General features: G+C 48.3%; 1 protein-coding gene across 2 annotated transcripts in view; it reads left to right on the top strand.

Annotated features, from left to right (window-relative positions):
- Positions 1–27,609, top strand: part of SLC25A22 (solute carrier family 25 member 22) — a 51,370-nt gene that overhangs the window by 859 nt on the left and 22,902 nt on the right. Inside the window, exons 2-4 of one of the 2 annotated variants that reach the window (XM_084207053.1) lie at positions 10,829–10,877; positions 22,008–22,114; positions 26,198–26,323. In XM_084207053.1, coding sequence (XP_084063179.1) covers positions 22,095–22,114; positions 26,198–26,323 — 146 coding nt within the window. In that variant the 5' untranslated portion in view covers positions 10,829–10,877; positions 22,008–22,094. The remainder of the gene's footprint in view (positions 1–10,828; positions 10,878–22,007; positions 22,115–26,197; positions 26,324–27,609) is intronic. The other variant, XM_084207054.1, reaches the window with a different exon arrangement.

The following is a 27,609-nucleotide window of genomic DNA, read 5'->3' as shown; positions in this document are numbered from 1 at the left end:
CCTCTGCAGCTGCTGGGTGAAGTTGTGGAAACCGGGTTTTCCAGGGCTCCAGCCTCTTTCCTGCAAGGCTTCTCAGATTGTAGTGTATATACCTTGCTAGGTGTCAGGGCAGGGTCCCCGGTACAATTATTTGGCCTGATGTCTTTTGGCTATTAGATTTTTACGGTTCAATTGTGGGTATTTTTACTGTAGTGTGTTAAACTCTGAGAGTCTCGCTGCTGTCAGGATCTGACTTCGTGCTGCTGCTGCTGTTGGCATGGTATCTGCAGTGATTTTGATCACTGCAAGTAACTGTGGCTTTGCTTCTCAAGAACTCGCTTCTTGGCAGTGCCAAGCAAAAGGCAACTGAACTAGAGTGGTACTGATAAGGATGTATCGTGGGACTCGGGTGGTGGTTGTGTTCTTGTCCTCTACCTCTGTTTTGCTTTGCAGGCTGTTATAAACAAAGGAGTAGGCAAGGTTTAGTAGGAGGAGTTCCTCTAACCTCCTCCTCCTCAGAAAATAAACACGAGGATTTAATGAGGGTTTACCTCTTTGAACGTCTTGCCTGTAGGATTTTCAACTGCATGCTATTACTTGTATTTGTTCATACAGGTGCAGTTTTTCTCCTGGTGCTGTGCCCTTGGGCCCATCTGTTCACCAAGTGCCTGTCATAGTAAGGAGCATTGTGTTTTGGGGGTGGTGGCGATCTGTGGTACAGATGGATAGCTGAGATGGAAAAGGGATCAAATCTGTGTTGTAAACTGAAGCCCTGCTCTGAAGGAAAGTCTGCAGTCCTGTTTGGTGCCCAGCAATCTTGTTAATGTCTTACTAGGATGCCAGAGCCGTTGAGCATCTTCCTGCTGCCGTTTTAGGAAGGGATAGTGTGCTGTATTAAGTTACTAAAAGGTAGAAATCACTTACAGTCTGTCAAGGCCATTTGCTCCCCTTTTCCTGCCAAGATTTAAATTAGTGGGCAAGATGGGGGAAATACCTACCTGGCTAGCCAAGGTGGCAGCAGCATGTCCATGTGGAAACAGCCTCCTGCTTGCTTGTGTGTCATGTTTTTTCTTGTAGGTCTCTGCCGGGGCAAAGGGGTGATGGAGGCACAGTGACTGGTGGCTGGTGTGCCTTGAAACCTGGGAGCCATAGGATTTGGAGCTGTCTGATAAGGGAAATTTGGGGAAAGTCTTGCTTAGAAGCTGTAAGCATTTCGTGTGTCTATACAGCTGTTCTTGCGTAACTGTTGTCATCCTGAGAATTGTGAAATAGTAGGAGGGAGAAATTTCCCAGAGTAGGGCAGTTGTGTTTCCAGGTGAGTAAATGTTGTGTTGTGTTTAGCTAGAATAAAATCTGTGTCCAGAGCCAGCATGCCTGACCAGGGGCCCAGTTCTGCAGATTCCCGTGAGAAAAGCTTTTCCTTGAAGGTTAAAGCCCAATCTAGGGGATATCGTTGTTGCGGGGTGTGTGATGATCATGCAATGCTGTGAAAATAGTTAACTATCTTTGGCACTTCTTGAGCAGTACACCTCAAGTGTATTCCACCACCAGGTGATAGCTGGGTGTGCAGCTGTGGTGTGAACTACAGTTTGTGCCCTGGATGGGGGAAATGTCAGGACCGCCAGGAAAGGGGCTGTGACCTGGTGCTGACCCTTTGGACAGCAGAGGGCACAGGGATACAGCAGGAGCTGATGACTCAGCAAGAAGATCCCAGACTGTCTGGGTGCACAAACTGTAAGAGTATAAAAGCCCAGGAATGCTTTTGTTAGGGGTCCCTCCCCAGTGGCACCAGATCAAGGTGTTTTTGTGTCACTGCACCATGATTAAATTACTTAGAGGATCCAGACATCTGAGACTGCTGTGGGAAACGCAGGGCTGAGCCAGTAAGGAAACCCTGTCTGACTGTGTGAGTGTGGGGTGTGCAGGGAGCCAAAAGGGCCACCCATGGGGTCACTGGAGCTATCTGCTGTGAAGGGACTTTGGTCCCAGCAGTGAAAGTCTTGGAATGGGGGGAGTGTGACTGACAGAGTGGCTCCTGGGTGGTCAGACAGGAAAGTTTCTTTAACACACTCTGGGTTTTATCTGAATAATCTGCAGCCAGGAGGCTGTAAGATGGGTGATGAGTTGTTCCTTCTTCCTCAGCAAGGGGTACATGGGTGTGGAATAAGGATGCATGGTCTCCATCTCCGGTCCTCCAAAGGATCAGGCCTTGTGTTTGCTGATGGGCTGGCAGTTACTTGTTTTACAGATGCTGGCAAGCCTCTGGATTCTCACTCCACTGTGGAGATAAGATGCTCCTGGAGGGTAATTGCTAGATTCACAGTAGCTACTGGAAGGTGGGATGTCCTTGTGAGGTCCGAGGGACGAAAGGCTTGTGTGGTGGGAAGAAAAGTTTAGCAGCATTGACCATAACTGCAGAGGGACTCCTGTCACCTGGTGCTGACTAGCAGCAGGTCTGTCTTGTTCCACACTATGCTTGCTTTTGTCACTTGATCCCTGGTCTCACTTGCAGGCAGGGAACTGCAAATCTTTTGCACTGCCAACTTTCCAGTGCCAGCAAGATGTCTTGCACAGGGTGTATCTCTTAATGGGCTGGGTTTATCTGCCTAAAATCACATGGTGCTGTCAGGATGACATAAAAGGGCTTTGAACTAGGTCCCAAAGGGAAAGGAAGAGGGTTGGAAAAATACAAAATATTTTTGTTCCATTGTTAGGAGAGCCTGGGCTGGGGAGATGATGTGTAACGAAACCAGGTTTGGAATGGCTGGGACGAATAATCCTGAGAGCTGGAGTTAATGTGTGTTATGATAGGATGCTGATGCACTGTGAAGGGAGTTTCTACATTTTCCCCTTTTCCAGGCTGTTTCAGAACAGAGGGGTACTTCTTTCTAAGCCTGATTTCTTCCTGGCCTTCTTTTTTCACAGCGTTATCTCCCCTGTTGTTTTTTTTTTTTGTTAGTTTTGTTTTCAGGTTTTTGATGTTGGTTGGGTTTTTTTTTTGTTTGTTTGTTTTGGTTTTTTGTTTTGTTTTGGAGTGGGTTTTTTTGCTTTGTTTCTTTGTTTTTCCCTAGAATGAAATTTCTACACAGCTGGTGGCCCATCACTGGTGTGTCCCAGTGGCCCGTCAGTGGTGTCCCAGACCTGAGCACCCTTTACTGCAGTAAGTTGATACAGCTCTGGCAGACAGTGGAGCAAATTTAGTTTGCACTAGCTGAGTTTGAGCATCATGTGGGAGCCCTGGAGCAACAGGAAGAGTCAAGTCCCACTGCCTGTTTAGCCTGTCACTTACAAGTTTGTTAATGTCCTGTTAGGCTTCCAGTTGGACCTGTCTTTCTCTCAGCTGCCTCTGCTCTCCTGTTAAAATCTGCAGTGCTGTGCAGGACAAATGTCTGTTCTGCTCCTTCTACAGCAACAGTGCAGGATGGGGAAGAATCTGCCTGTTCATAGCATTCTGCCTTCTGCTGCTGCAGGTACATAAGGACTGGTAATTATTCCTTTTACATCCATGATGCATTCTTCTAAATCCTGAACTGTGTTTTCAGGAAATGCAAAAGTCTGCTTTAATGCCCATGTTTGTATATTCAGGCTCTCATAGAAGTGACCAGACATCTGCACTACTACAGGTTGGGAGATACAGAAATGTCAATTACTTATCATGGCAAATGAGCTAGAGATGCTTCCTGTTGTAGGAGTGCATTGTTTTTATTTGTTACTCTTGAACATGTTGAACACCATGCCTGTGTTCCATGGTGCATTCCTCATAAATGGCTGCATGGACTCCAGCCTTGCTGGAGACAGTTGTCTTGTGTGTCTACAGTGAGACAAGAGGGATGTGACTGCAAGTGCCTATTCTCTGCCAGAGAGGTGTCTGAGGTCTAACAGGGCAGTGTGTTTCAGCTTCTCTGGCCCCATGATGTAATGAAGCAAGGCTGAGTCCTCTGGCTGTACCTGCTTGGTTTGGGGACTGTCACTTGGCCATATGCAGCTAACAGTGGCAGCTTGCTAGAGCTAGCACTGTGTTGCTCCAGCTAATCCTAACAGCAGATAAATATTTTTTTCCCATCCTCTTCTGTTTGCCTTCCAGCACAGAGATAGCAGGAAGGAGGAGTTGGACTGAGCTGTCCAATGCCAAACTTGGATGTTGCTTTAACTTTGCAGTATTGATTGCCTGGTAGTTTGAGTTATTGTGAAGATAAAGTAACAGGAGAAAACAAGGCAAAATCCCAGATAAACGTAATGAAAAGACCTTGTCACTCTGGGTGGTTTGGATTTCTGTCAGGCAGTTTCCTCTTACACATCTGCAAATATAAAAACTTGGAACATTTTCTGCCTTAGGTGGGCTGTCTCTGTGGAGATTATATGCTCGGGGAATGGAGAGGCACCCAGGCAGCAATGCTTGTTCTATATCAGAAGGAATATGAAGGGTTACTGTTTATTTAATTTATGGGGTCTCTGTTGATCATAATTTAGTACAGCCTGTGGTGAGCTGCTCACAGGAGTGCATTCTTACTCTATTTGTTAAACCTTTTCGTAACTGGTGCTTGTTCTCATTTTGGTAGTCGTGTTGTGGGTGGGTGATTGCGTCCTGTCAAACCTTCCTGTGCCCTGCTCCTTCTTTTGGCACTGATGCTGGTGTATGGTGTATCAGGAGAGCTGTGTGGATTTTTTTCTTTCCTGTGTCTGAGGCATATATCCAGAAGCCAGCAGGAGAGAGGCTGGTTTTGACCCAGCTAAGTTTCCCCAAATAGCCTGAATTTGAGGAGCTGGAGATGACTAAGTCACATCAAAGACTGTGCCTGCCCCACCTGGAGTTTTGACTCTGTGTTTGGGGCTCATACTCTCAATTTAAAAGCTGTCCCAGCTATGAGGAGGGTGGGTGCCCTTTGTGGACAGGGTGGGGAAAGGGAAAGAGAAGGAAATATATATGACAGTGATGCTTCTGCACTGGTTGAGTAACTGGCTTTTAGGAGGTGTTTGGGAAGAGACTTATGTGCTTTTCTCTTTTAATTAGAACACAAAGATAGGGGACTTTCAGCAAATGATATTAGTAGGAAAGAAATGCTGTGCAAGTGGGCAATTGGTTTGGATCAAGCCAGAAAGAAGCCCAGTAGCCATGATGCTTGGTTTTTGAATTCAGCTGCAGCTTTCAGTGAAGCCTTTTTGCTTTGACCAGGGGCTGTGCTGCGTGATGTGAGAGCTCTATGCTGGACGGGTGCTGGCTTTTGTGCGGCTAAGTGCCTGGAATGAAGCTGTAGCATGTGGTGTGCTTAGTCTGGGCCAGACCATCTTCATTTCTGCTGCTGCATCTCTGTCACTTTGGTGTCTGACACCTTACTGCCCTTAATGGGTGTGGAGAAAAGGGCAGTTTCCTGTTGCCTGGTGGGTCTGCTGGGATGGAAACGCCTTCTTCAAGGCCATGTGCGGACTGGGAGTGTGTTGTGCCCTGTTCAGTGCTGTTCTCTTTGCTCTGTGATAGTTAGGGATTTTTAAAAAAGAAGAACTTGTGTTTTAGGGACAGGCTGTGCGGGGGGCTTACTGTGAATTTGAGTCCTGCTTTCTCCTTTGCTACAGATTTAGAGCAGGACCTGGGGTAAGCAATAAGTCTCTGATCCTTTCCTTTACAATGCAATGGGAGCAGCAGCACTCCAGGGGTTTGCCACTTAAAATGACCATGGCAGCTGTTGCAGAACGTATGATCTGATCTAGTAAATGGTCTCTTCATCTAGGTGTTTCACCTCCCTTTTTCAGTTTGTGTTGGCTTTCTCAAGGGTAGTGGTACTAGCTTCCTTTTCCATGCCCTGGGCAAGCCATGCTCTTCTCTGTAAGGCAACAAAAGCACTTGTTGTTATGAAGACTATTTTGTAAGTGTAGTAGTTTTTTAAAGGACATAAAACTCATTGTGTTGGCCCTTCCCCTTTCTCCTGAACTATCCCACTTGCTTTATTAGCAGCTAAATGTGTGCATGACCTGAGCAGCTGTCATCTTTTTGATGCCCTTTTTTATTTTTTGCAGAACTTACAATGTAGATTCTGTGGTGCCTCACACTGGTTCTTAAAAGTAATGGAGAACTTGAAGGAAATAGCTTGGATACTGAAGTGATAAGCACTGCAGAAATGCCAGACACTATATAAACAACTAAACTCAGCCCCCGGCCCTTCCCAAAAGAGGGATGATTTGCAGAAATACTTCAACAGATGGTCTGAATTTGGCTTTGGAAAGGGAGAAAGAAATGCCAGGTCGCTGCTGAGCTGTGTGTGGGCGCGTGCCTGCGTGCAGCGCGTTCCCTGCCAGCACGCTCGGGGAGGCTGAGCCGGCTGCTCCCGCGGCCCCTGTGCTCGGGAGGCACCTGCACACCTCTGACTCAGTGCCTGTGCCTCTGCTGAGCCCCGTGCAGAGCAAGGTCCCATTTTCCCTGTGGTGAGGCTCAGCTGTGCCCGCTCGTCAGGCTGGTCTGGTGGAGGTGAGCCATGGGCAGCTTGCAGACACACAGCGTCAGCTTGTGGGAGAGAGGCTGCAGAGCTGCTGAGCAGCTTGTGACATCTTGCTTGGCACACGGCTGAGATTGTAGGAAGGCCATAGGGTCATCTGACACTGGGTTGTCCCTAGTGCTGATGCAGTGTTCTGGACCTGTGTCAGTGCTAATTGAGGTGGTGTGGAGCTGAAAACAAATAGATCAGCTGTGGTAAAGGGCATGTGCTGTTTGGACACACCTGTGCATATATGTGAGCTGGCAAACTTGCTGGCAGCTTGAAAGGGCACGGGTGAGGGTTTACATGTCATGGTTGGGAACCCTGATGAACTCTGCCGGAGCCAGCCTCTCCTCTTCCTCTCTCCAATGAAATTACTGCTCCTGCAGAGGAGGGAGAACGTGCTTCCCCCAGAGTGCTGCAGCATGTCTTGTGTGGGCTCTGCTCTGGGGCAGGCAGGTTCCCATGTCAGTTGTCACAGCTGACTCCAGCTGGGTTATAGATTGGAGCCCAGAAGTCCTTGTCCAAGGACCTCTGGAGCAGAACGGTGTGTCTAGTTCCTGCATTGCCAAACTGTTGCTAGTCTTGTGAGGCAACATGCCTGTTCCGCTCCTCACTGGCATGACAATTCCTTGTGTCTACTGCTGCCTGCTGTTGTGCCATGCACTCTTTGTGAGACTGGGTTGGTAATTAGAGCGAAGTTGTGAGGTGTTTTTCATTTGGAAACGTTTTAGAAACAGTTTCTCAAGCAGTGCAAGATGAATTGCTTCTCTGAGGGTGTGTCAGGTAAATCTTAGGGATACATCTGTGAGGTAGCAGCATTGCTCTGCACATATGGAATAGCCGGGTGAGACATCTGATGTTCAGAGAATGACTTTTCAAGTTTGATATACTTCACTTTTTCCTCTTTTCCCTTTCTAGTGTTACTCATCTCCCTCCACTCTGTTTAGGTGAGCAGGACTAGATGTGTTTTCATTTGCCTGTAGCCTCCAAAATACATTGTCTTCCTGCTGGGAATGCCTTGGCTGCCTTGCAGCCTGCTGATTCACAGCACTCTGGGTGTGCAGGGAGCTGGGGAATGGATTATGCCACAGACTCCTGAGCCATCAGGTGGTGGTTGCAGTCCCCTTGACAGTTCCTCTGCTTGTCACGGAGTGTGTATGAGTTTCTCTGAAGGAGCTGCTAACCTCTTCAGAAGCAGCATGACCCATGTGGGGCTGCTGATGTGCATTTAGCAAGGAACCATTTTGCTGTGATCTGAACAGTTTTGGTGTAAGCAAAACAGCCGAGGTGGGAGGCAAGAAGGGCTTTGGCAATGCAGGAGCAGAGCAGTTGCATTCACGTACTCCACAGCAAAGGGACTGGCAGCAGCAGTGTCCTGTGGCTGAGAGGCAAGGAATATTGACTAACATGACATTTAAGTGGCATTTCTTCTAGTGCACTGGGAGCACTAGTGAAATTCTGCTTTTGGCACTGAGAATTAATGAGATAAGCTTTGTTCTTCAGAGGGGTTTCTACCTGCTGTTGCAAAGTGTTTGGAAGGCTGGGAAATGTCCTTTTGTTATCCTGTCAATTCTCCATCTCTGGTCTCTTGTATAAAAGGCCTTGGCTCTAGTAGGCAGCTGAGCTTGCAGCCTGTACACCAGCATGGGCATTCTTACATGGTGGCTCCTGCTCTATGCTTCTCTGTCACCTTGCCTTAGGTGGAGCCTAGCTCTTGACTCCAAATGGTCATGCGGGAAGGATCTGTCCTTTCACACCCTGAGGTCTTGCTTAATTCATGTGATATTTCAGTGTCGGTTCCCATGTCCATGGCTGATGCTCTCAGTGCACTGTGGCTTTGCTACAGGGACGGGATGCAGCATTTGTGGGATGCTTTGCAGTTCCAGCCAGGCTCAACAGTCCCTCTTTGGGACTTTTGAGTGACAGCTATCAGTTGACATACAGACCCACAGGGCTCTGGGTTACTAGGCCTTTTAAATAATTTTGTTAAGGGCCCAGAAGCTCTTATCTCCCAGGCTTCCCTGGAGGGATTCTTGTTCTATTTTATTGTTGTATATTGGTTTACTTTATCGGTGCACTCAGCAAGCTGCTGCAGGCCTCTGCCAAGAGGAACAGCCCTGCTTCCACTCTTGCCTCTCTCTGCTTATGTCAACACAAGCATTTGTGTGTTCACAGCTACACGTGACCCGGGAATAGGCCTGGTCCAAAGGGAGTTCTTTTAGTTGCTGGGGAAAGGAAGAGAAGTAGTCTGAAGTTGGACAAGTGGTTGAGTAACCACAGTCTCTGCTGGGAAAGTAAAATCATGTGGCGTTTTCCAGGGACTAAAAATCCCTTGTACTGTTCCCTTCATGAAAATGTTAGCACCTTCTCCGCCAACACACCGTCAAGACTGCATCGAGCCTGTACCAGTTCCTCTTTGTGCAGAAAAAATGGTGTTGTGCTGCCCTTCCATGGCACTGGCTCTCACCTGGTGCCTGGTTGTAGATTCTCTGTTTGTTGCAGACAGACAGCATCATGCCTTTATAATGCTTAAAATTCACATAGCATAGAGCCAGAGAAAGGTGGTGGCTTTTGACATCTGTTAGGGATGGCCCTAAGATGTGCTGCCAGATGCATGCAGTATAGGAAGAAGTGATAAGAGAGGGAGAAGAAAAACCCAACACCTTTGCTTTGCTCCAGCACAGTCCCCTAGTGCTTACAGGAAAAGCACATCCTTCAGAAAGTGCTTGGTGAGCACGTGTCCTTGGAGGTGCCAAGAAATATGACCAACTTCCTCTCTCTTCCTTTCCTTCCCTTGCATGCCAGGAAGTGGTCAGTTCCTAGCAGACACCTCAGTGTGAACATAGCTGATGCTGATTCTTCTCCAGAGGTGACAGAGGTTAGACATCTGCTTACCCTTGGGCTGGAGAGATGGGAGGCTCCTCTCTGAGCATATCTGAACCTTGCTGGGATTGTATGTCTCTCTCCTTTTTGCTGCAGCCTGTTAGATTTCCGAAGGCTCTGTTGCCATTTTGACGAGGGAGGTGCAACTGTCCCTTCTGCCTGCCTCCATTGCCAGATAGGTTTAGGGATGTGTTGGGATTGCCTAACTTGGTTAAGGTCCCACTGCAGGCTCTGCATGCTGTCTGTCTGGCTGACTTTGGGGTTGGGGAGGAGGTGGGGCTGTATGAGGAGCATCACATGGCTGGATGATGGGTGACTTGCAGCCCTTGGTGCTGCTCCAGAGCTTGAGGCTGCTGGTGCCATGTGGGAAGGGGCTGCCAGCAGGGTCCCAGGCTCACAGTCCCAAAGCAGCAAGGGTGTCATCTCAAGGCTTTTGATGTGCTCTGGGCCACAGAGATAGGAAGAGACAAGCTGGCTGGCCCTTTGGAGAGAGGATCCTGTGTCTATCATTGCACCAAGGGCTGGGTGAATGAGCAGGGATTTTGCACATTAACCAGGCAGCAGCTGGGCTGAGTGAGCCGTAGGGTGCCAGCCACAGCGTTTCTGTGCTTCTCCAAAAGCTGTGTCAAGGCAAGTACTCTCTGCTGTCTCACAGCTATTGTGAAAAAGCCTGCATTTGCTGCACCCTTCTCTCCCTTTGCCCTCAGGGCATGCTGGGCTTGTTTGAATTAATGTAATTAGCACATGCCTTATTAGCTCACTAAGGCACAAAGAACTCATGTATATTTGTAGCCAGGTTAAGCAGCTCCTATTAATTTAATAACCGTGTCCTCCTTAGTGCATGGCAACAGTTAATCACTGGTGGTGACTCAGGACCAGCCAGTATGGAGGAAATTTGGGCGAGGTGTGTATGTGTGCGGTTCTCTTTTATTGTGTTGTATTTTTATTAATGAGCAGAGCTGTGAAGGGAATTAGCAGCAGGCGCCGTAGATGGAAGGGAACTTTCAGTGCAGGTTTACTAAACAACTAGCCCTGGATATTTCCTATGCTCTATGCTGTTGGTAGAAAAGGATCTGTAGGATGAATCAGCGAAATATGACACAGACTGGGAGGCGGAAATTTACAGAAATAAACTTTAGCAACCCACGCTTGAACTCTGCTCCAATCAGGTTATATGCTAGGTACTGATAGTAATTTTGCTTCATTGTCTATCCTATTTCCCCTTGGTGATTTTGAGGCAGAGGAAGTGGCTAGTGTATTCTGGTGCTGCTTGTATTTTAGACTGCAAAAGAGCAAGGTTCTTGTGAAAGGACAAAGATAGTTGCAAGTAATTTCATTTGCTGCAGCACTGTGGTCCTTAGTTCCTTTTACTGTTCGGGGTCTTACCATGCACAGCACTTAGCTAGGTCCCATGGAATGCTGCCAGGATGTTTGGGGCTTTGTTTTGGTTTTGTTGTTTGGTTGATTTTGGGGTTTTTTTCTTCCTTTTTTCACAGAAGCTGCAGGTTATGGTTTGTGCTCCACCACCCCGGAATGATGCATCATGTGAGTCCAGGATGGTGATATGTATCTCTGTTCCAGTAGTTCTGCATGTGGGATAGTAAAGTCCTGCACTGATTCTAAAACTAGTGAGTTAAGCATTTTGGGGGCTTTTTTCAGCCAAGACCACTATGCATGCACAGAAGACTTCCTGCATTTCTTCTCTTCTAATCACTGGTTGTGCTCTTTGTGGTGAGCATAAGCTGGGAGGAGGAGCAGGAAGAATGGTCCTGGAAAGCTGTTGATGTGCTTGCCCTGTTTTGGTCAGGTTTCCTACAAGTAACAGTTAGGGCGAGATGCAGGTGTCCTGCCTGCTCCAATCCCCTCTTCTTATTTTACCTGTTTGCTGTTTCTGCCTAGTAAGCTTGGGCTTGCAAGGCCTGAACTGTTCTTGGCCATCATGATCCTGTGCAGGAGCATCATTGAGAAGATGAAGTTGTTACAGTCAAAAGGGATAACAAAACCCTGATGAAACTGGACCAAAGTGTGTATGTACTTGTAATAATGTGCCCTCTTGTTGCATCTGGCAGGGGACCAAGTCCCTAGGCTCCAGCAGAGATGGTGAGTTTTTCTGGCTTGCATCTCTGCTGAGAATCTGGACCTCCTGGGAGGCACAGAAGGAAAACAAGTCTGAGATCTCCATGGAGTGACCAGGGATGTACACAAGTCTTGCTGCCGCAGATTGAAGCAGATAAATTTAATTTCTACTTTCTTAGAGCCTGTTCTCAGGAGAGCTCAGTGCTGTAATGAAGGCTCTGTGAGTGGTGTGTGGGGTGAGGAGATGCGATGGGTGAGGATCTGCAGGAGTTCCCATGTGCAGTTCCTAACAGGTATATTGCAGAGGGGAGAAAAAACCAAAGAAAGTCTGGGGGAAGATAAATACCTGCTGGGGTACCTCAGATGCTGCCCAGAGATGGTGATTCCCCCCCCCCTCCTTTTTCCTTTGTTTCAGGAGCAGGTAGGGGCACTGATTGGCTTTTGCTGGCTCAAAGCTGTGGAATGCTTAGTACACACCAAGACAGGAGGCTTTTTTAGCCAGTGTTGTAGCTTTGTCTAGGATAGAGATAATCTTCTTCCTAGTAGCTGGTACGGTGTTGTGTTTTGAATTTAGTACGAGAACAATGTTGATAACACGCTGATATCTTAGTTGCTGCTAAGTACTGCTCACTCTAAATCAAGGACTTTTCAGTTTCCCATGCTCTGCCAGCGAGGAGGTGCACAAGAGGCTGTGAGGGAGCGTGGCAGCAGGAAAGCTATGATGTGGGCACCATGGTTGAACCTGGGTGGGATGACTGCCATGACTGGAGTGCTGCAGGGGATGACTATATGCTCCTCAGAAGGGACAGTCAAGGAAGGAGAGGCAGTGACTGTCTGTTAGGGAGTGTTTTGACTGTTGAGAGCTGAAGGGTAGTGATGATTCCTAAGGCTGAGTGCCTGTGGGTGAGACTTAGAGGGAAGGCTAGCAAGGCAGACACCCTGGGGGGGGTATGTTACAGGCCACCCAACCAGGATGAAGAGACAGATGAATGAGCCAATGCTTCATGAATGCCAGCCCTTGTTCTTGTGGGAGACTTTCTGGATGTCTGCTGGAAGCTCGACACAGCAGAGGGAAGGCATTCTAGGAGATTCCTGGGCTGTGTGGAAGATAACTTCTGACGCAGCTGGTCAGAGAGCCCAGCAGCGGTGCTGCCTCCCAGACCTGCTGTTTACAAGCAGAGAAGGGCTGGTGGGAGATGTGGTGGTTGGAGGCAGTCTGGGGCACAGTGACCATGAAATTACAGAGTTTTCAATTCTTGATGCAGTAAAGAAGGTCACCAAAGGGGGTCCAGGAAGGCTGAACATACATTAAGAAGGGAATTTTAAAGATGCAGGATGTCCCTCTGTGCCAAAAGATGAGCCAGCAGGAGAGAAGACCAGCCTAGTAGAACAGGGAGCTTTTGCAAGAACCAAGGCAGGTAAAAAAAGGGCTTGCAGCATTTGAAAGAAGGGTCAGATGACTCAGGAAGAGTACAAGGACATTGTTAGGTCACATAGAGAGAAGATAAGAAAGGCAAAAGCTCAGCTAGAGCTCAATCTTGCCAGTGCTGTGAAAAGTAATAAAAAGTGTTTTCATAAATACACTAACAACAGAAAAGAAGGCCAAAAAGAATCCCCATCCTTTATTGGATGCAGAGGAAACAGCAACAAAGGCTGAGGAAAAGACTGAGGTGCTTAATACCTTTTTTGTCTCAGTCTTTACCAGTAAAACTGAATATCCATAGGGCAGCTGGCCCCCTGAGCTGGTAAACAGGGATGGAGAGAGCACAAAAGATCCCCTGCAATCCAGGAGAGCGGAAAAGATCCCCTGCAATCCAGAAAGTAGTCAGTGGTAAGGGTGCTGATGGAGCTGGCAGAGCAGCTCACCAAGCCACTCTCCATGCTAGGCCCAAGGCAGGGCTGCCAGGAGTCCACTGTGGGCACAGCAGTGACCTCAGCTGTCAGCCCTTTCCCTCTGCAGCCTCTGGTTTGGCCACAGTGAACCAGCACTACATACCAGGACTACACGCTTAAAGGCATCCAACAGGAACAGCTCTGTGGTTGGTTGAGTGTTGCTCTGGTGAGGTACTGCTGCAATTTGGCCTGAAAAGATGTTTATTCCTCCCAGCAGGGTCACTGGCACCCCTTTCTTTTGGCTGAGAAAGCTGAGAGCCAATAGCCCTGGTTTCATTGCTGGTGGGGAATGAATGGTCCCTTTCAGGCCCCAAGACCTCAGCTCAGTTCTCTACCTCATTCCTACTGAGTGAGATAGAATCCAACCCTTAACTTTCCCTTGGGCTTCTTGGTTGGTTGTTTTTAATTACTGCTTTGTACATGGTGGCTATTTTCTAAACTGGGAGAAGGGAACTCTTTTCTACTCAGCCTCTTGGCAGAGCACCCAAGAGAAGGATTTGCAACAAGTTTCTCCATGGTATGTCCTTCCAGTTCTAAGGGTTGGTCTGTCACTGTCAGCTGGCTCTGCCTTTGTTGACCACCACAGGTTATTGAAAAGGAGTGCTTGTATGTAAGTTCTTAATTGTTCTTCTTGCTCTCTCTCCCATCTGCCAGACTCCCAAAAGCTCAGCAAAGTTGTCTTCTCTCTCCAGCTAATGCTGCACGTCTCTGAAGCTGTAATTTCATAAAACCTGGTGTAAAGAACAGATCCAGAGGAAGGTGGATTTAAAAATATTTAGAATTGTATCAGTTCAGCATGTGACATGATTTCTCAGGTGACATTTGGAAAGGAGCATTACTGGCAATAAGCACCCACTTAATGTTTGTCCAGTAACATCCAAGATGCACTTGCTTGTACATCAGCATGATCATGTGCAGGCCGTTTTACTGTCTGTCAGTTAGCTTGTGCTTCTACTGCTGCCTCTGCAGCTGCAGAATAACCTAGTCCATTATAATCTTAATTTAAATAACCATTTTATGTAAAAGTGTGTGTGTGTATATATATGTATGTTTGTATAGTTCATTGTATTTGCATATGGATTACCTGTTCTGTAGCTACCTCTTAGAGATCCTTTTGAATTGGTGGGGGGACTTGCAGGTTTCTATAGACCAAAGATTGGAATCCACCACTATTTTCAAGCAAGTGCTGAGCCTGAATTTTTGCTATGGCCATGCCCTGGCCTCGTATGACCACATCACTGAAGATTTTATGATGAGATGCATGGAAAGGGTTTTCAGCCCTCTGGCACCTACTCCAAGACAGTTTGCTTTGAGCATGAATAGTTGTCCTAAATTTAGAGGCTTGTTACTTGTGTTATAAGTGTTCAGAGGAGTGACAGGGCAGCAGGGCAACATGCTTGATGTGGCATTTGTGCAGAGCAGAAGAGCCAGGTCTCTTGAGACTTGACCCAGTTGCCTTTTTGAAGACTTTGAGAGGAGGCAGGTTGAGATGGGAAGAGTACCAGCACTCCCATGGGTTTCCTTTGCTCCCCTCTGTCTTGCCGGGGGGGCTGTGAGCACTTTTAGACCTGTTGTCTCTCTCCTGTGCGTGAAGATACTGCCTTAAGAGTGTTTTAATATGTTGTCCTTCAGTAGAGCAGTGTGTTCTCAATAAGATGACTGCAAGCTCATTTGTCCTGCTGAAACCTTCCCTCTGGTTCCTTCAATTTATCATCTTCAATGTCTTGGATACCAAGACTTCCCCTGTGAGCCCTGGGTGAGTCACTTCTCCTAAGGGCTGTCCTTACTCATCCCATCTTGCAGGTCAGTTGCAAAACCTCCAGGACAGGGACTTTCCTTGACTGAAGGTCAGAGCAGCTCCTAAAATGACAGATCCCAGGTGGGTGTTGGAGCCTTTGGTGTGCTGCAGTACTGACTGATACCCATGCCCAGCTTCAAGATGAGCATTAGCTTTCTGTCTCTTGATCCAGGGCAGTGTCTACCCAAGACATGCAGAGTCGAAAGGTGTATCTGGTGTTTCTTCCAGACTATCACAGGCCTGTTGCCCAAGTCTTTCTGTCTTGGCAGATGGCTTGGCATCTCAGTGTTAAAGGGATCATGCTGATGCAAGAAGAGGCCTCCATGGGACTCCTTTTGTTAAGCAATAGGGCAAATGGCTTCTGCTGTAATCTAAGTAAATGGCTGGTGTTTTGGCCTGGAGATGCTCTCCAAGTCAGGAAGGCTTGGAGAGCCTCTTGCTGCAAGTTTTGGAAGCCTTGCTCCAAGCCTTAGCTCTCACAGAGGTAACAGGAGGGGCTTGTTGTCTTCTTGTCTTTACTTTCTGCAAAAGATTTCTTAGCAAAGCAGGCAAAGTTGCATGATGCTGCTGTACTGGGAGTGGGGGGGCAGCTTCTGCTTCCAGCAGGATGGAAAGCCCAAAGGGGAGGGAGTAGGAAAACTGAGTGTGTTTCTCCTACTCTAACTGCCTGGAGGCAGGAAGTTTTCCACCTGCTTCCCTGCTGTTTTGTCCCCTTGCTTTCCAGTGATACCTGCTGCTCCACTCACTTTGATCTTTGCTTTGGAGTCAGCAGCTATGCTGGCTTTTCCTAGTGTGCCTGAGACCAGGCAGATAGAGGGGCAGTTGCCAGGAGCAGTCAAGGCTCTGCCTGATGTCTTTGGTAACTCCTTTGCTTTGCAAGGATGTGGTGAGTAACTATGTCTGCTAAGATGTTGGACTGTTTCTGTTCGAGGCTTGTTTTTTTCCTAAGCTGGAATGTTGTCATAGACACGGGGTGTTCGTCAGGCTGCCAACTGTGGTTTGAAATCCTGTAGGTGAAGGGCAAGTCAGTGATGGAGCTGGAATGCGAGCTCAGAGTCCTCATTGCTAATCGAGAGTTTTGTTCCTCTTTTTCCCTTCTGTGGGCATTTAAGTAAATCTATACTGCACCACCTGCAGTTGCAAAGCCAAACACCTCTACAACAGCCCCCAGCCAGGGAGCTCGCCTGTCCCTTTGTGGCACACAGGAGGTGTTTCGAGGCGTTCTCTCATCACGGGCTCTCTCAGCATGCAGTTAAGGCTCCCCAGTGTGCAGGGACAGTGCAGGCTGGATATGGGGGCAGAGTTTGCCTGCAGTTTTGCAAGGGTGCCAGCCTGACTGTTCTCGTGGTGATAGGAGGAGGCGGGGAGGGGAGCCCATCCCGACCAGCGTGAGGGAAGCTGCACGAGACAGAGGTCAGTTGTGGAGGATGGGGAGGGACTGCTGGGGCTGAGAGTCATTGCAGGGGCTATTAGGGAGGAGTGCCCTGCCTGCTGAGGCTCTGCATCCTGTGCCTTGCCAGCTGAGTGGGCGCTGTGCCACTGATCCTGTCCCCGCAGGGTGTGAGCAGCCAATGGTGCAGGCGGCTGGCATGGCACCTCCCCGCTGGTACTTTGGCCTTTATCACCTGAGGCAAGGGGGAAGACTGCCTTTGGCTTGGTGCTCTCACAGCCCACTGTGGTACGAGTACAGCTGGCTGCTGACCACGAGGCAGGTGAGTTTGCGTGTGCAGCCCCGGGGCTTCTGCCTGGTGGCAGAATGGTGTCAAGGGGCCGTGCTGTCCCCTGTGCAGCTGGAGAGGTGATGGTGGAGAGCATTCACCAGCGTGTTTGAGAACTGTTTTGTTTTCTTGAGGACTAATGCCTTGCCAGGTCCTGCAAGGAAATTCATGGCAGTCCCTGCTTTCAAGGGCCTAAAGGTAAGCAGGCAGCATTAAACTGCCACTTATCTTCTCTGAACCCTCTGTCCCAAACTGTCCTGAGCAGGCAAGAGCCAAATTGACAGCTTCTCCCCAGGTGACATTACCTGGTGCCAGCTCCCGTGTGCACTTTGTGCCTGTCATGCATCTAGAAAGCAGCTTCTCTCAGGAAATATTTGCAGTTTTATTTTGCACTCCTTAAACCTTATTGTGACGACAGCTTTGCTCCTGTCATTAACAAAATTGGGCAGTGTCCACACCTTCAGATGCATTTGTGCTATGAAGGAAAGTGGGCTGATCCCAGAGGGTTCCTCCTCTCCCAGCAGGTACTCGTTGCTGATTCCTTCCCCTTGCCATCCCTGACTGTGAATGGTTGTGTGACAGTGTTCTCTTGACACAGTGGATGCTGCCACAGCTTTGTTTCCTCTGCTCACCTTCTGAGCCCTGTTTCTTGACATCAGCTTCTCTCGCTGGGGCTTTGAGTTTGTTTGCTCTCAAGACAAATAGAAATATGTGGAAGGGAGTCCTGACTTCCCATTCTGCTGTTTATTCTTAAGTCAAGGTTGTAGTTTAGAAGTTGGCTTTCAGTGACAGCTCCAGCATGTGCTGGCCTCCAGTTCTGTCTCATTCCTGTCTGACTGCTCAACACAAATATTTGTGCTGGCATGAAATCAGGGATGGGAACACATTTGGGTGTAGGGAGAAGACAGATTTGCTTTCTTCGGCCACAGCAGCAGCTGACATTTGCTAAAGGTTTTCTGTCAAACCGGCAGCCTGTGTGTGCTCAGATAAACCAGCATGTGCAGCAGTCTGAGCCTGAGAGGATGTGCTCAGCTGCACTGGGGCTGCTGGGGAGGGGTCTGCACATGGGAGTGCTGGCCGAGGGCAGAAGTGAAGAGCTGGCCTCTGGGAGGGTGGGGGTCTGCTGGCAGGACTGGGGGAGCTGGTGGACTGGGAGCCCAGAGCTGGCTTGGAGGATGGCAGCTGCGGCTCTGGCAACCTGGCAGGGGAAGACAGGAGAAGGAGGGTGCTGTACTCGGCTCAGACTGGGGATAGAGCAGTGGCTCTGGGAGTAGAGGTGGCAACCCATATCTGTAGGACAGTGTGGTGGCACTAAATACAATCAGCAAGGTCAGAGACGTGTGGTTAAATTTAACCTGTTTCTTCTCTGGTGATTTCCTGGCTTGTGGAGATGTTGGGTGCCTGTATTTCCAATCCAAGCTTACTGGTGTGATGCATTAATGAGACAAAATGAGGTTTGTGTGCTCCCCTCCATGCCTCATGCTGATTCTCTAGTAAGCACTTTTCCTTCAGGTGATAAGGCAAAAACTGAAGGTTGAAAGTTCAGCCCCATGCCCCATGGGGTCAGGAGAGCAGATACAAAGGTTGGCCTTTCTGGAGAAAGCTTCACTGTCTGATTTGTGTGGGAGATGTATGGCAAGGCAGGGGAGAAAAATAGCACCACTTTGCTGGTGGCTTAGGCCATGAGGACCAGATACATCCAGGATTGCATTGTGGTACTTTTAGTGTGGCTGTTCTGTCACTGTCTGGAGCTGACTTTTGGGAGGTGAGAAAAGGGAAAGGCAGGATCGAGGAGGCTCCTGAGCCATTTATGTGTCAGCATGAGCTTCGGGCCATTTGCACCGCTTCGGTGTGCGTGTGGCTCTGAAACTAATTTGCCTGATCATTTTAATAAATGTAAAAGGGATTTCCTGGTGTGCAAGTAATGGGGCATTAATCCATGCCTAGCTGTGTTAACAGCACTCTAGGAAGGAAATACTCCCATGCTGTTCTCACTCTCTTAATTATGGGATGTTCAATTTAGGATCCCCTTCCACGAAGGCTGCTCAGCCTCTTTGGCTTTCAGGTGGCTCTCTGGTGACTCTTATTTCACTTCTTAAACCAGTTTCCTCCCAATTACTCAGCTCCTTTTACCATGCAGGTTCCCAGTTCCAGCAGTGCCGTTGTCCTATGTTTAACCATACAAAAACTTTCTGAGGCATAGCACCTTTTTGGTGCTGCTGGCTTGTCTGCTGCCCCAATGCAGGTCCTGATGGCAGATTTCCTAGGAAGATGCAAACCCTGCTCCCTGACACTTCTCCCACAGGAAGCCTTGGAACTACACCCTGCTTGGCTGCAGATGCTTGCCTGCTTTTATGTGCGGTTTTTGGCTCCTGAGAGCACTGTGTTCCTGGGAAGATCTACTTAGGTCTTTATTTAATCTCTTTCATTTCTAGGTTAAATATATAATGTTGTTCTGGATTTGTTTTTTAAATGTCCTATAAAATTCCCAGCATTTCTCTTCCCAGCCATTTTTTCCCCCTCTTAGACTGCAGAATGGTAGCAGCTATTTTCCTGCCCTGGAAGTGACTGGGGTCCGGCTCAGCTCAGAAACTCTTGGGCCAGGCCACTGGAGGGTTCATCATTCACCTCTTTTAAGGAACTCCGGGAGTTCTGTAGATTACAGCAAAGTGATCAGATAGAGCTTGGGGTGACTTAGGGTTTGTTTTGCAAATGATCATTCGTTGGAGCTCTGTTTAAACAAACAGAGCTCAAATAAGCTTTCCACTTCATTGCATTAAAATCCTTTAATTCATTAAAATCCCCTGGCCACAGACATTCAGGCCTCTGCAGTGCCAGGTGCTGTTTAAACAGTTATCAAGTGCTGGTGTCTGCTGTAAAATGATCACATTGTTCGCTTCCCGTCGCTCGTCCGCGAGTTGAGTGGCTTTTGTTAGGGGAGATGATACTAGTCCTGGTATTTGCTGGCTGTACAGCCAGCACCAAGGAAACCTGTAACTTTGCCCAGTTTTAAACCCAGGAAGGTTGTTTTTACCCTGTCTTGCTGTGCAGTTGCAGCAGGAGCATCTGTTCCCGGGTGGGAAGCAGCAGCAGTTTTCCAACTGGATCAGACAGCTGTGGAAGACTCTGTAGCTACTGGGCAGGTGGGGAGCTGAAGCCAAAAGTCAAAAGAAAAAAAGGCCAGAGAGAACTAAACTCAGCTGTCCCAAGTCTCTCTTGGTGCAGAGGGACTCCATTGCCCTACTTGTGTCAGCAGGTAAGAAACAGCACTGTGATGTATTTGTGTGTCCATCTTGGTCTCTCACTCTTTTGGCTACCTGGCTGTGGTGAATATCGGCAGCCTTGCTGTCTTTTCTTGCTGTTGCCCTTTGTGGTGGTTGTCTATCCTCCTGAATGCCCCTCTGCATTGAAGGGTGCAGCAGAGGCAACAAGGGGGGTGTTTTCCCAGAGCTTGGAGCAGACTGTTAGGACTGCTTAGTTCATGTATTTTGTCAGGCCTGTCTCAATAACACAAGTTTATTGAGGGTGTAGACATTATCAAGTGAGTTTTGACGATTCACAACTTGTTTTGACAGGGTTACAGCTTTCAACTACTGGTCTTCCTATATTTTTATATTTTTGTCTTATTTTTATATTTTATTTTGTCTTATTTTTATATTTTTTGTCTTATTCTGGTTAATTTAAAATTAGATTAACCTAAACCAAGCTGCTCTTGTGGACATGCATATAAAAGCACATGTAATGAAGGGTATAAGTGATTTTCCCTTGGAAAGTGCAGACTTAGCTGGTCTGGAGCTTTTTAAGGTATGCAGCCACAGATCAGTTGGGATCAGGTGAACTGTCTGAAGAGGGCCACAGAAGGTGTAACAGCATAGTGCGCCGGGTGAGGTTTGTGTGCAGTGTTTTGAGGAGGAATGCCTTTCCTTAGGGAGCTCCATGTGCTGGTCTCTCACAGCTCTAGTTGAATGTGGGGCTGCAGAAAAGGCAGTTCCAGTCTCATGTTATCCAAGAGTGGGACTGTACAAATGGTTTCATTCTATCCTATCCTTGGCACTTGATATAACAGGAGGGAGACCTGAACTCCTTCCCATACCTGTTTGCACCTTCACTAGCTCTTCACACTTTCAGGGATCTTCTATTCTCAGGAATGCACTGAGAGCCAGAGGTATCTCCAGAGCAGAAGTGTCGGCCTGTAAGCCCCTCTGTTCGATGTGACATTCTGTGTGACTTGGGAAATCTGCAGTACAGGAGCAAATTTCATTCCAGAGGGAAAGGGCAAAGGTACTTCCTTTGCTTCTGGCTCAGCATCCAAGTGGCAAGTGAAAGGGAGGAGGGAGGAAGTTGGCTGAATACTGCTGAGACACCTGCAGAAAGCACAAGGGATCTGATTCCCAGGCTGCAGGTGAGGAGATGAAGGCACCCCAGAAAGCTGAAAGTTGTGGCCACTTCTGACATTTTCTCTGGTGTCCAGATTTCTTTGTGTTGTGACTTCTAACAGCTCTCATTAAACAGTAACAATTAAGAGTCTTAGAGAGAGCTGGTTCCTGCAGTCTGGCCCTGAGCTGAAAGGAGCGGTCCAAAGGGCAAAGTGGCATCAGTAGCTTGGGGAGGGAGAGGCATTGCTTAAAAAGCAATGTTGGCACAAGACTGAACATGGGCTGTCTGTTTAAGCTCAGAAATAGAGAAAGGATAGTAACCTCTGGAAGAGCAGTGTTTTGAAGGCTGTCCTTTGGACACAGCATGTATGTGTTGAAGGGAAGTGCTAAAAGAGTCTTGTGATGACACTTGACTCTCTTGGACTGGCTGGGTGGACCTGCAGAGGGTTGGGGATGTGCATTGGTATGGTGTGAAATGCTCTCTGAAGTTGGAGAGAAGTGACAGACATGGCTGTCCTGGCTTCTGGGCAGAGCTTGTGCTCTTCCTGGCTGCTTCCCTTCCTCATGTGCCACTAGAACCTGACGACCCTGGCAACTCTTCCCTCCATATGTCCTTGTATATTTATATTTACAGACATACATTTATAAGGCTCCCTCTGGAGCTCAGTCTCCTCTTTGAGGAGATCAGGTGCTCCGTTAAGTCACTTGTGCCTCAGCTGTCCTAACCCTACAGCCTGCCTGCCAAGGAGCCCCTGAGCTTTAAGGAGAGTGTGTCTCAACTTTGTGTTCTTGGTGTCTTTCTGTCCTTTCCCAGGAAGAAACTGAAGTGAGAAAGACGTGACCGAAAGAGAACAATTGGAAGGAACAGATTCATTTTTTAACAAGATCAAGTTTGAATTAAATGGCTGATAAACAGATCAGGTAACTTTTAATTTTTTTTTTAAATTGTGCTGTAGGTTTTTCTTTTAAAATCTTTCAAACTTATTTCCTTTTGGGATCCAGGAGGTTGGAAGAAATCACCTCATCACCTCTTCTGGCCTTAAACAGTTTTGATTCTTTCTCTTCTCCTTTCTTACCCACTTTTTTTGAACCTTCTCTTATTTTGTATCCTCTGCCATGCTGTCACATCTCTGCTTTCCTCAGTTCTTTTTTCTCATTGCCTTTTTCTTTCTACCCTCTGCTTTCTATGCTGCATGAGTCCGTTCCTTTTTGTTTCTTCTTTCAAAGGTCACCCTGACCTGCTGACTTCAGCTGCTGGCATCAAGGGAGCAAAGCTAGGTCCTTGACTAGCCAAGGATGCAGTACTTGTAAAGACAAAGTCCACATAGCCTTGTGCAGCCTTGTGCCCTTACTCTACAGACAGTCAAGACTTGAGTGATAGCAGGAATAAGAAGTACCAACAATGATTAAGGACACATATGTGCACAGTGGAAACTTAAGAGTATTGGTTCTGGTAAAGGCTGGATTTGAGTCTTCCCTGGAAATGAACTGGGATTCATTTCCTGGAAAGACACAGTTTACCCTTTGCTTCCTGAGAGCCGTGTCAGGTGGATCTGCACAGTCCTCCATGTGGGTTTAACTTTCTGGTGCTTGTGAAGTTGCCCCAGCTAAGTGACTCCTGCATGTTGTGGGATTCCTGTGGGGTTTTTAATGTTGCTTTTCTAACATCTGCTTTTCCAGGTTACAAGCTCAGGACAGGTGGGGTGGATGAGTGGGTGAATGAAACATGGAGACAAAGGGACAGGACTTGGCAGTACCTGAATGCTGCAGGCAAAAGGGCTGCCCCTTCTTAGCATTTGCCATGATTAGGATATCTTCCTGGATGCATGTCTTCTGCAAATGTAAACAGTCCTGAGCTGTGCTGATAAAAATACAGCATTGTGGAGTGTTTGTGAGCCTAGATTTGGCCATCGTCCACTACCCAATTTGGAACTCTTCCAACACACCCATGAAGGGCATGCAGAGATTCACCTCCATGGAGCCTGGCAGGTCTATGTTCCTGATAACCTCAGCAAAGCAAAATGATCTGATGTCTGTGGCTGTTTGAAGCTTGGTATTTTGAAGGAAGCAGAGATGTGTTCTACAAGAGGAGATGTGTTCTACAAGAGGAGATGTGTCCTACAAGATGTGCCTTGGCTCCTCCAGTGTGCTCTGGGTGGTGTGAGCAGGAGCTTGCTGGCTACAGGGACTAGTTAAAAGGGCTGAGGAGGAGCACTAGAAGAGGAGAACTGGGATGCCTTTTTATCCCTTCTTGTATTAAACTGAGCAAATGGCTTCATTTGCATGCTAGCCAGCGTTGTCCCCGTTTCACTAAGCCCTGCACACGTAGGTAGTGAGAGGCAGTAACTGTGCAGAAGCTAAATAGGACAGAGAGACCAGGCACAGTGGATTCTTATCCCTTGAGAGAGCAGAAAGCACTGGTGTGTGAAGTGGGATGACTCAGTCACAGGGGAAAAAGCTTTTGATTCAGGTGCAATGGTCTTTGTCTCATGTTCTTCTTTGTGCCTCAAATCCCTCACCTCTCCTGCTTTGGTCATCTCTCCAGTCGATGGGACCACATGTCTGCAGTGGTCACAGGCAGCCAAGCCAAGGAGATTTGTTTCTGACACCCCTCAGTAGAACAAGATTGATAGCAAAAGACTAAAATCAACAGCAGTGGTTTGCTGCATGGTGAGATCAAGGGCCCTGCATTTCTGCAGCAGTGCATGTGGAACTTAATCTCAGTGTCTCGCTGGATACTGCCTCGTGTCCATCCGTACTCGTTTTCCCCTGCAGTGTTCATGGGGAAATCTGGATGGTTAGATTCAGGTGTGAGCAAGGGTTTCTTCCCCACAGGCAGAGGGAGAGGCTGTCTGCAGTCTCAAATTTTTGGCTTGCCCAGGCACATCAGATGATTCCCCTTTATTGCTGGGGTCTGAGCTGAAATTGGGGAATCTCTTGCACTTAACAGTAGCAGCAGGCTACTTGATCTTTGTGTCTGTGTCTCGGTCCCACCTGATAGAAAACCTGGGCTGATTTCACTGTTGGAACAGGTTGAGAAAGGAAAGTGTTTGCCTGTCCCAGGTGTTTCAGGGACACTTAGAGAAGTGATGACAGTGCTGAGGCTGGAAGCGGGCACTGGTTGTGCCTCACAGTCTGTGACCTTCCAACAGTGACTTCAGAGCTGAATTTCGGGAGGCTGACATGATCCTGTCTTCAAACACCTTCCTTGTCCATGGTGTCTTTGTCCTGGGACACTTCTATCTGGTCTCTAACCTCCTCCTTCAGTGTGACTGTGGGTTAGATACGGAGAACACAATGATGTGAAGCTTACTGTTTGAAGTTTTTCCCATGTCCTGAGAACAAGTTCAGTGTAGGAGTTTGCAGGCAAATCTATTCCATTCTCAGACTGGCACAAAGATCCCTGAGGCAACAGTCTGGAGCTCGTGAGGTCTGAAAGCCTAGCTCTGCACTGAGCTTGTGCACTGACTTGGGCCTGCCCTCCTAAAGTACTGTGCTGATTTAATCTCAGTCAGCACTGTCTAGTTTCGAGCTGTAGGCTGAGCTCAGATCTGTCTGCCTGTCCTTGGCACCTCTTCTTCCAGCTGCACCAGCCTTTGGGCTGTGTATGTGTTGTATTGCCAGGTGTTGAGGAGGAAGGAGCTTTGGGTGCAGGACAGCAGAGAGTGTGTCAAGGTATGTCAGTATGTCAGTCCTGAGGTGTCAAGATCATTCTTAGCCCTTGTGGACAAAGTTTTTCCATCCTTCATTTGTCTGCTTCCCTCAGGGACCCTTCAAGTTGAAACCTTGAGTCTCCATATCCTGCCTTTCCCTCAAGCATGGCTGTTTATTGGTCCTCTCTGCATTTGCCCCTTGATGCAGAGTGCTCTGGAGTGCTGTTGGGGAGAAGATGTTTGTGGGGCTTCACCCCACCATGCCACAGCCAGCCTCAGCACTGCTGCCTCTGGAGGGTAATGCAGTCTGTCCCCCCATCCAGTGCAGCATGTCACTGCCATGAAAGGCAGTGTGCCACTTCCCCTGGTGGGAGGATAGGCCTTGCAGGCTCACTCAGCTGCAGTCTAGGAGTGCTGTCAGCCTAATATCTGACACATCCTCTGTTCAGGGAGCCATATCCTGTGCTTTATTGGAGGGAGCTGACTCAAACAGGCTTTCTTTGTCTCTGTGTGCAGTGGTTTATTGAGCATGTAAGTGCAGGACATTTTTCTTAATTGAATTTGCTGGGAACCCATGTTTAGCTGATGTGGCTTTTGCTCAGGAATTCTCTGTGGGAGCACAAAGGGGAGTGGGAAAAGCCCCGTGCTGCGGAAGCACGTGCAGCGAGCCAGGTTTTGATTTCCCCCGGAGGTATGAGCTCACGTCTCCACATCTGCAGCCCTGCAGGCTGCCAGCCCCGTGGTTTTGCCGGGCTGCTGCTTTGTGTGTGTTCCCCTGGCCCTGGGAGATGGGTCTGGAAGCAGTTTCCCGTGGCTGCAGCCATCTGCTCCGTGGCTGCCAGCTGGGTGCTTCTGCTGGGGCCATTCCCACATGATGGTAGCAGCTGATGTATCACGAACCTCTCATTAGCTGCGGATCTGATTGTGGCGCAGGAAAGCATTTGTCAGTAAACCTGCTGGCTCGGATGCCATCACCCCTAACTGAAGGCTGTCCATGTGGTGGATGGTCCAACACTCAGTCTTTTCTCCTCTAGGGACAACAGAAATCCCCGAGCCCTGGGCAACAGGATTTTTTCCTGCTCATAGTAATGTGTGGGTTAGGTGTTTGGCTCCACTCCACTTATCGGTGGTTTGTGCTGATGGTATGTGCTGCTTTCTCTGCCTCTCCATATACACAACAGGAACCAAGCTTTGCTTTGTGGAAGAGCTTCCTTTGTGCTGGGGGGGACAGCCTTGTCTCACAGTGGTGCATTAACTCTGGTCACGCAAGAGCTCAGCTCTTTCCTCTTTCCCTTCCCTGATATTACCCAGTGCTAAGACATCTGTTTCTCTCTATCTTTTCCCCTTACAGTTTACCTGCCAAGCTGATCAATGGAGGGATAGCTGGGCTGATCGGGGTCACCTGTGTATTTCCCATTGACCTGGCAAAAACTCGCCTGCAGAACCAGCAGAATGGTCAACGGATGTACAGCAGCCTGTGAGTACTGCCCACACGGGCACTACCCCTCGGGGCTTTCCATAAGGAGTCCTTCCACTTTGTTACCTCTTTCAGGTGAGCTCAGCATCTCTAGGAACTGGGCTGTCCTCAGGAAAGCCAGGGGACAGCCTAGAGCCAAGTATATAAAGTAAACAGAGCAGCTCTTGAGGCTGCTGAGCTGAGCAGGGGAGTCCTCTGCACAGGGCCCATCTGTTGGCATCCCTTGCTTGGGAGCAGTGTGTTCACTACTGCCAGGGCTCAGAAGCAAAACACAAGGAATCCCAATCACCTGATCCCAAACACAAGGAGTCTGCTGAGCTGGTCAGGTGCCTGAGGGAGTTTCTGCCTCTGTTCTGTTTCCATTGCTCTGATATTGGAGATCCTGTGCTGTGTCAGTTTTAAAAAGAGGAAGCAGTCGCTCATTCCCAGTCTAGAGCATTGCATGTGGACCTTTTGAAGGATCACAGGCTGACACATGCTATAGTTAGACCAGCTGTCCGGTGTCCAAAAAAACCCCAGGTACTGCATCTGTAGGAAAAGAAGGCATGAGTGTATCTAGCCCACCAAATTCATTTGGAGTTTGTGTTGAGTGCTTAGGGCTGCATATCTGCTGTGGGAATGTGTACCACACTTAGTACAAGATTGTTTATCCTGGGAACCAGAGACAGGCCTTAGTTTTCCAAAAGAACTTGTGGTATTAAGGGGAAGAAGGGACTGGGACTGGTGAGGTATGTCCTGTCCTCCTACCACTTTGTTTAGAACTAGTGTAACCTGATCCCTGCTCCTCCACACCATCTTTTCCTCTTTCCTGCCCAGGAGAATTTGAGGCAGAGGGGGAATAGGAAGGAAATGCTCTCTATGCTGATGGCTTTAGTCTCTGTGCCTCCTTGCTCTAGCTCATGACATGAGCTTAGGCTGTAGGCTCTGGTGCTTCCTTTGATAGTTCCTGTGCACTCTGCTCCCTGCACTGTCAGTGTGCCATGGCTTGTTGGCAGGATGTGGCTGCCCATACTGCTTTGCACCCCCCTTTTGTTGTGTCCTGCTCCTGCTGTAGATTGCTTCACCTCCCTGAGGATCACTTACCCTTGTGACCTGACAGCAGGAGGAGTTTAGGCAGGTTGAAGACTTGTAGGCACCCCTTGGGACTGCATGCCAGGATGTCTCATGCCTGAAAGGGAGCTCAGTAGGAGAGAGGCTTTAACCTCCAGCAGTCAAGTGCAAGTCAGCTCCATAGCCAGGAATTGCTGTGAGATGAGGAGCTGTTAAGGAATACATAAGATTTACCC

Source organism: Fringilla coelebs (assembly GCF_963513975.1).
Source record: "Fringilla coelebs genome assembly, chromosome: 6".
Lineage (NCBI taxonomy): Eukaryota > Metazoa > Chordata > Aves > Passeriformes > Fringillidae > Fringilla > Fringilla coelebs.
The sequence above is the reverse complement of the archived record's forward strand: the minus strand, read 5'-3'. Positions and strand labels throughout refer to the sequence as shown.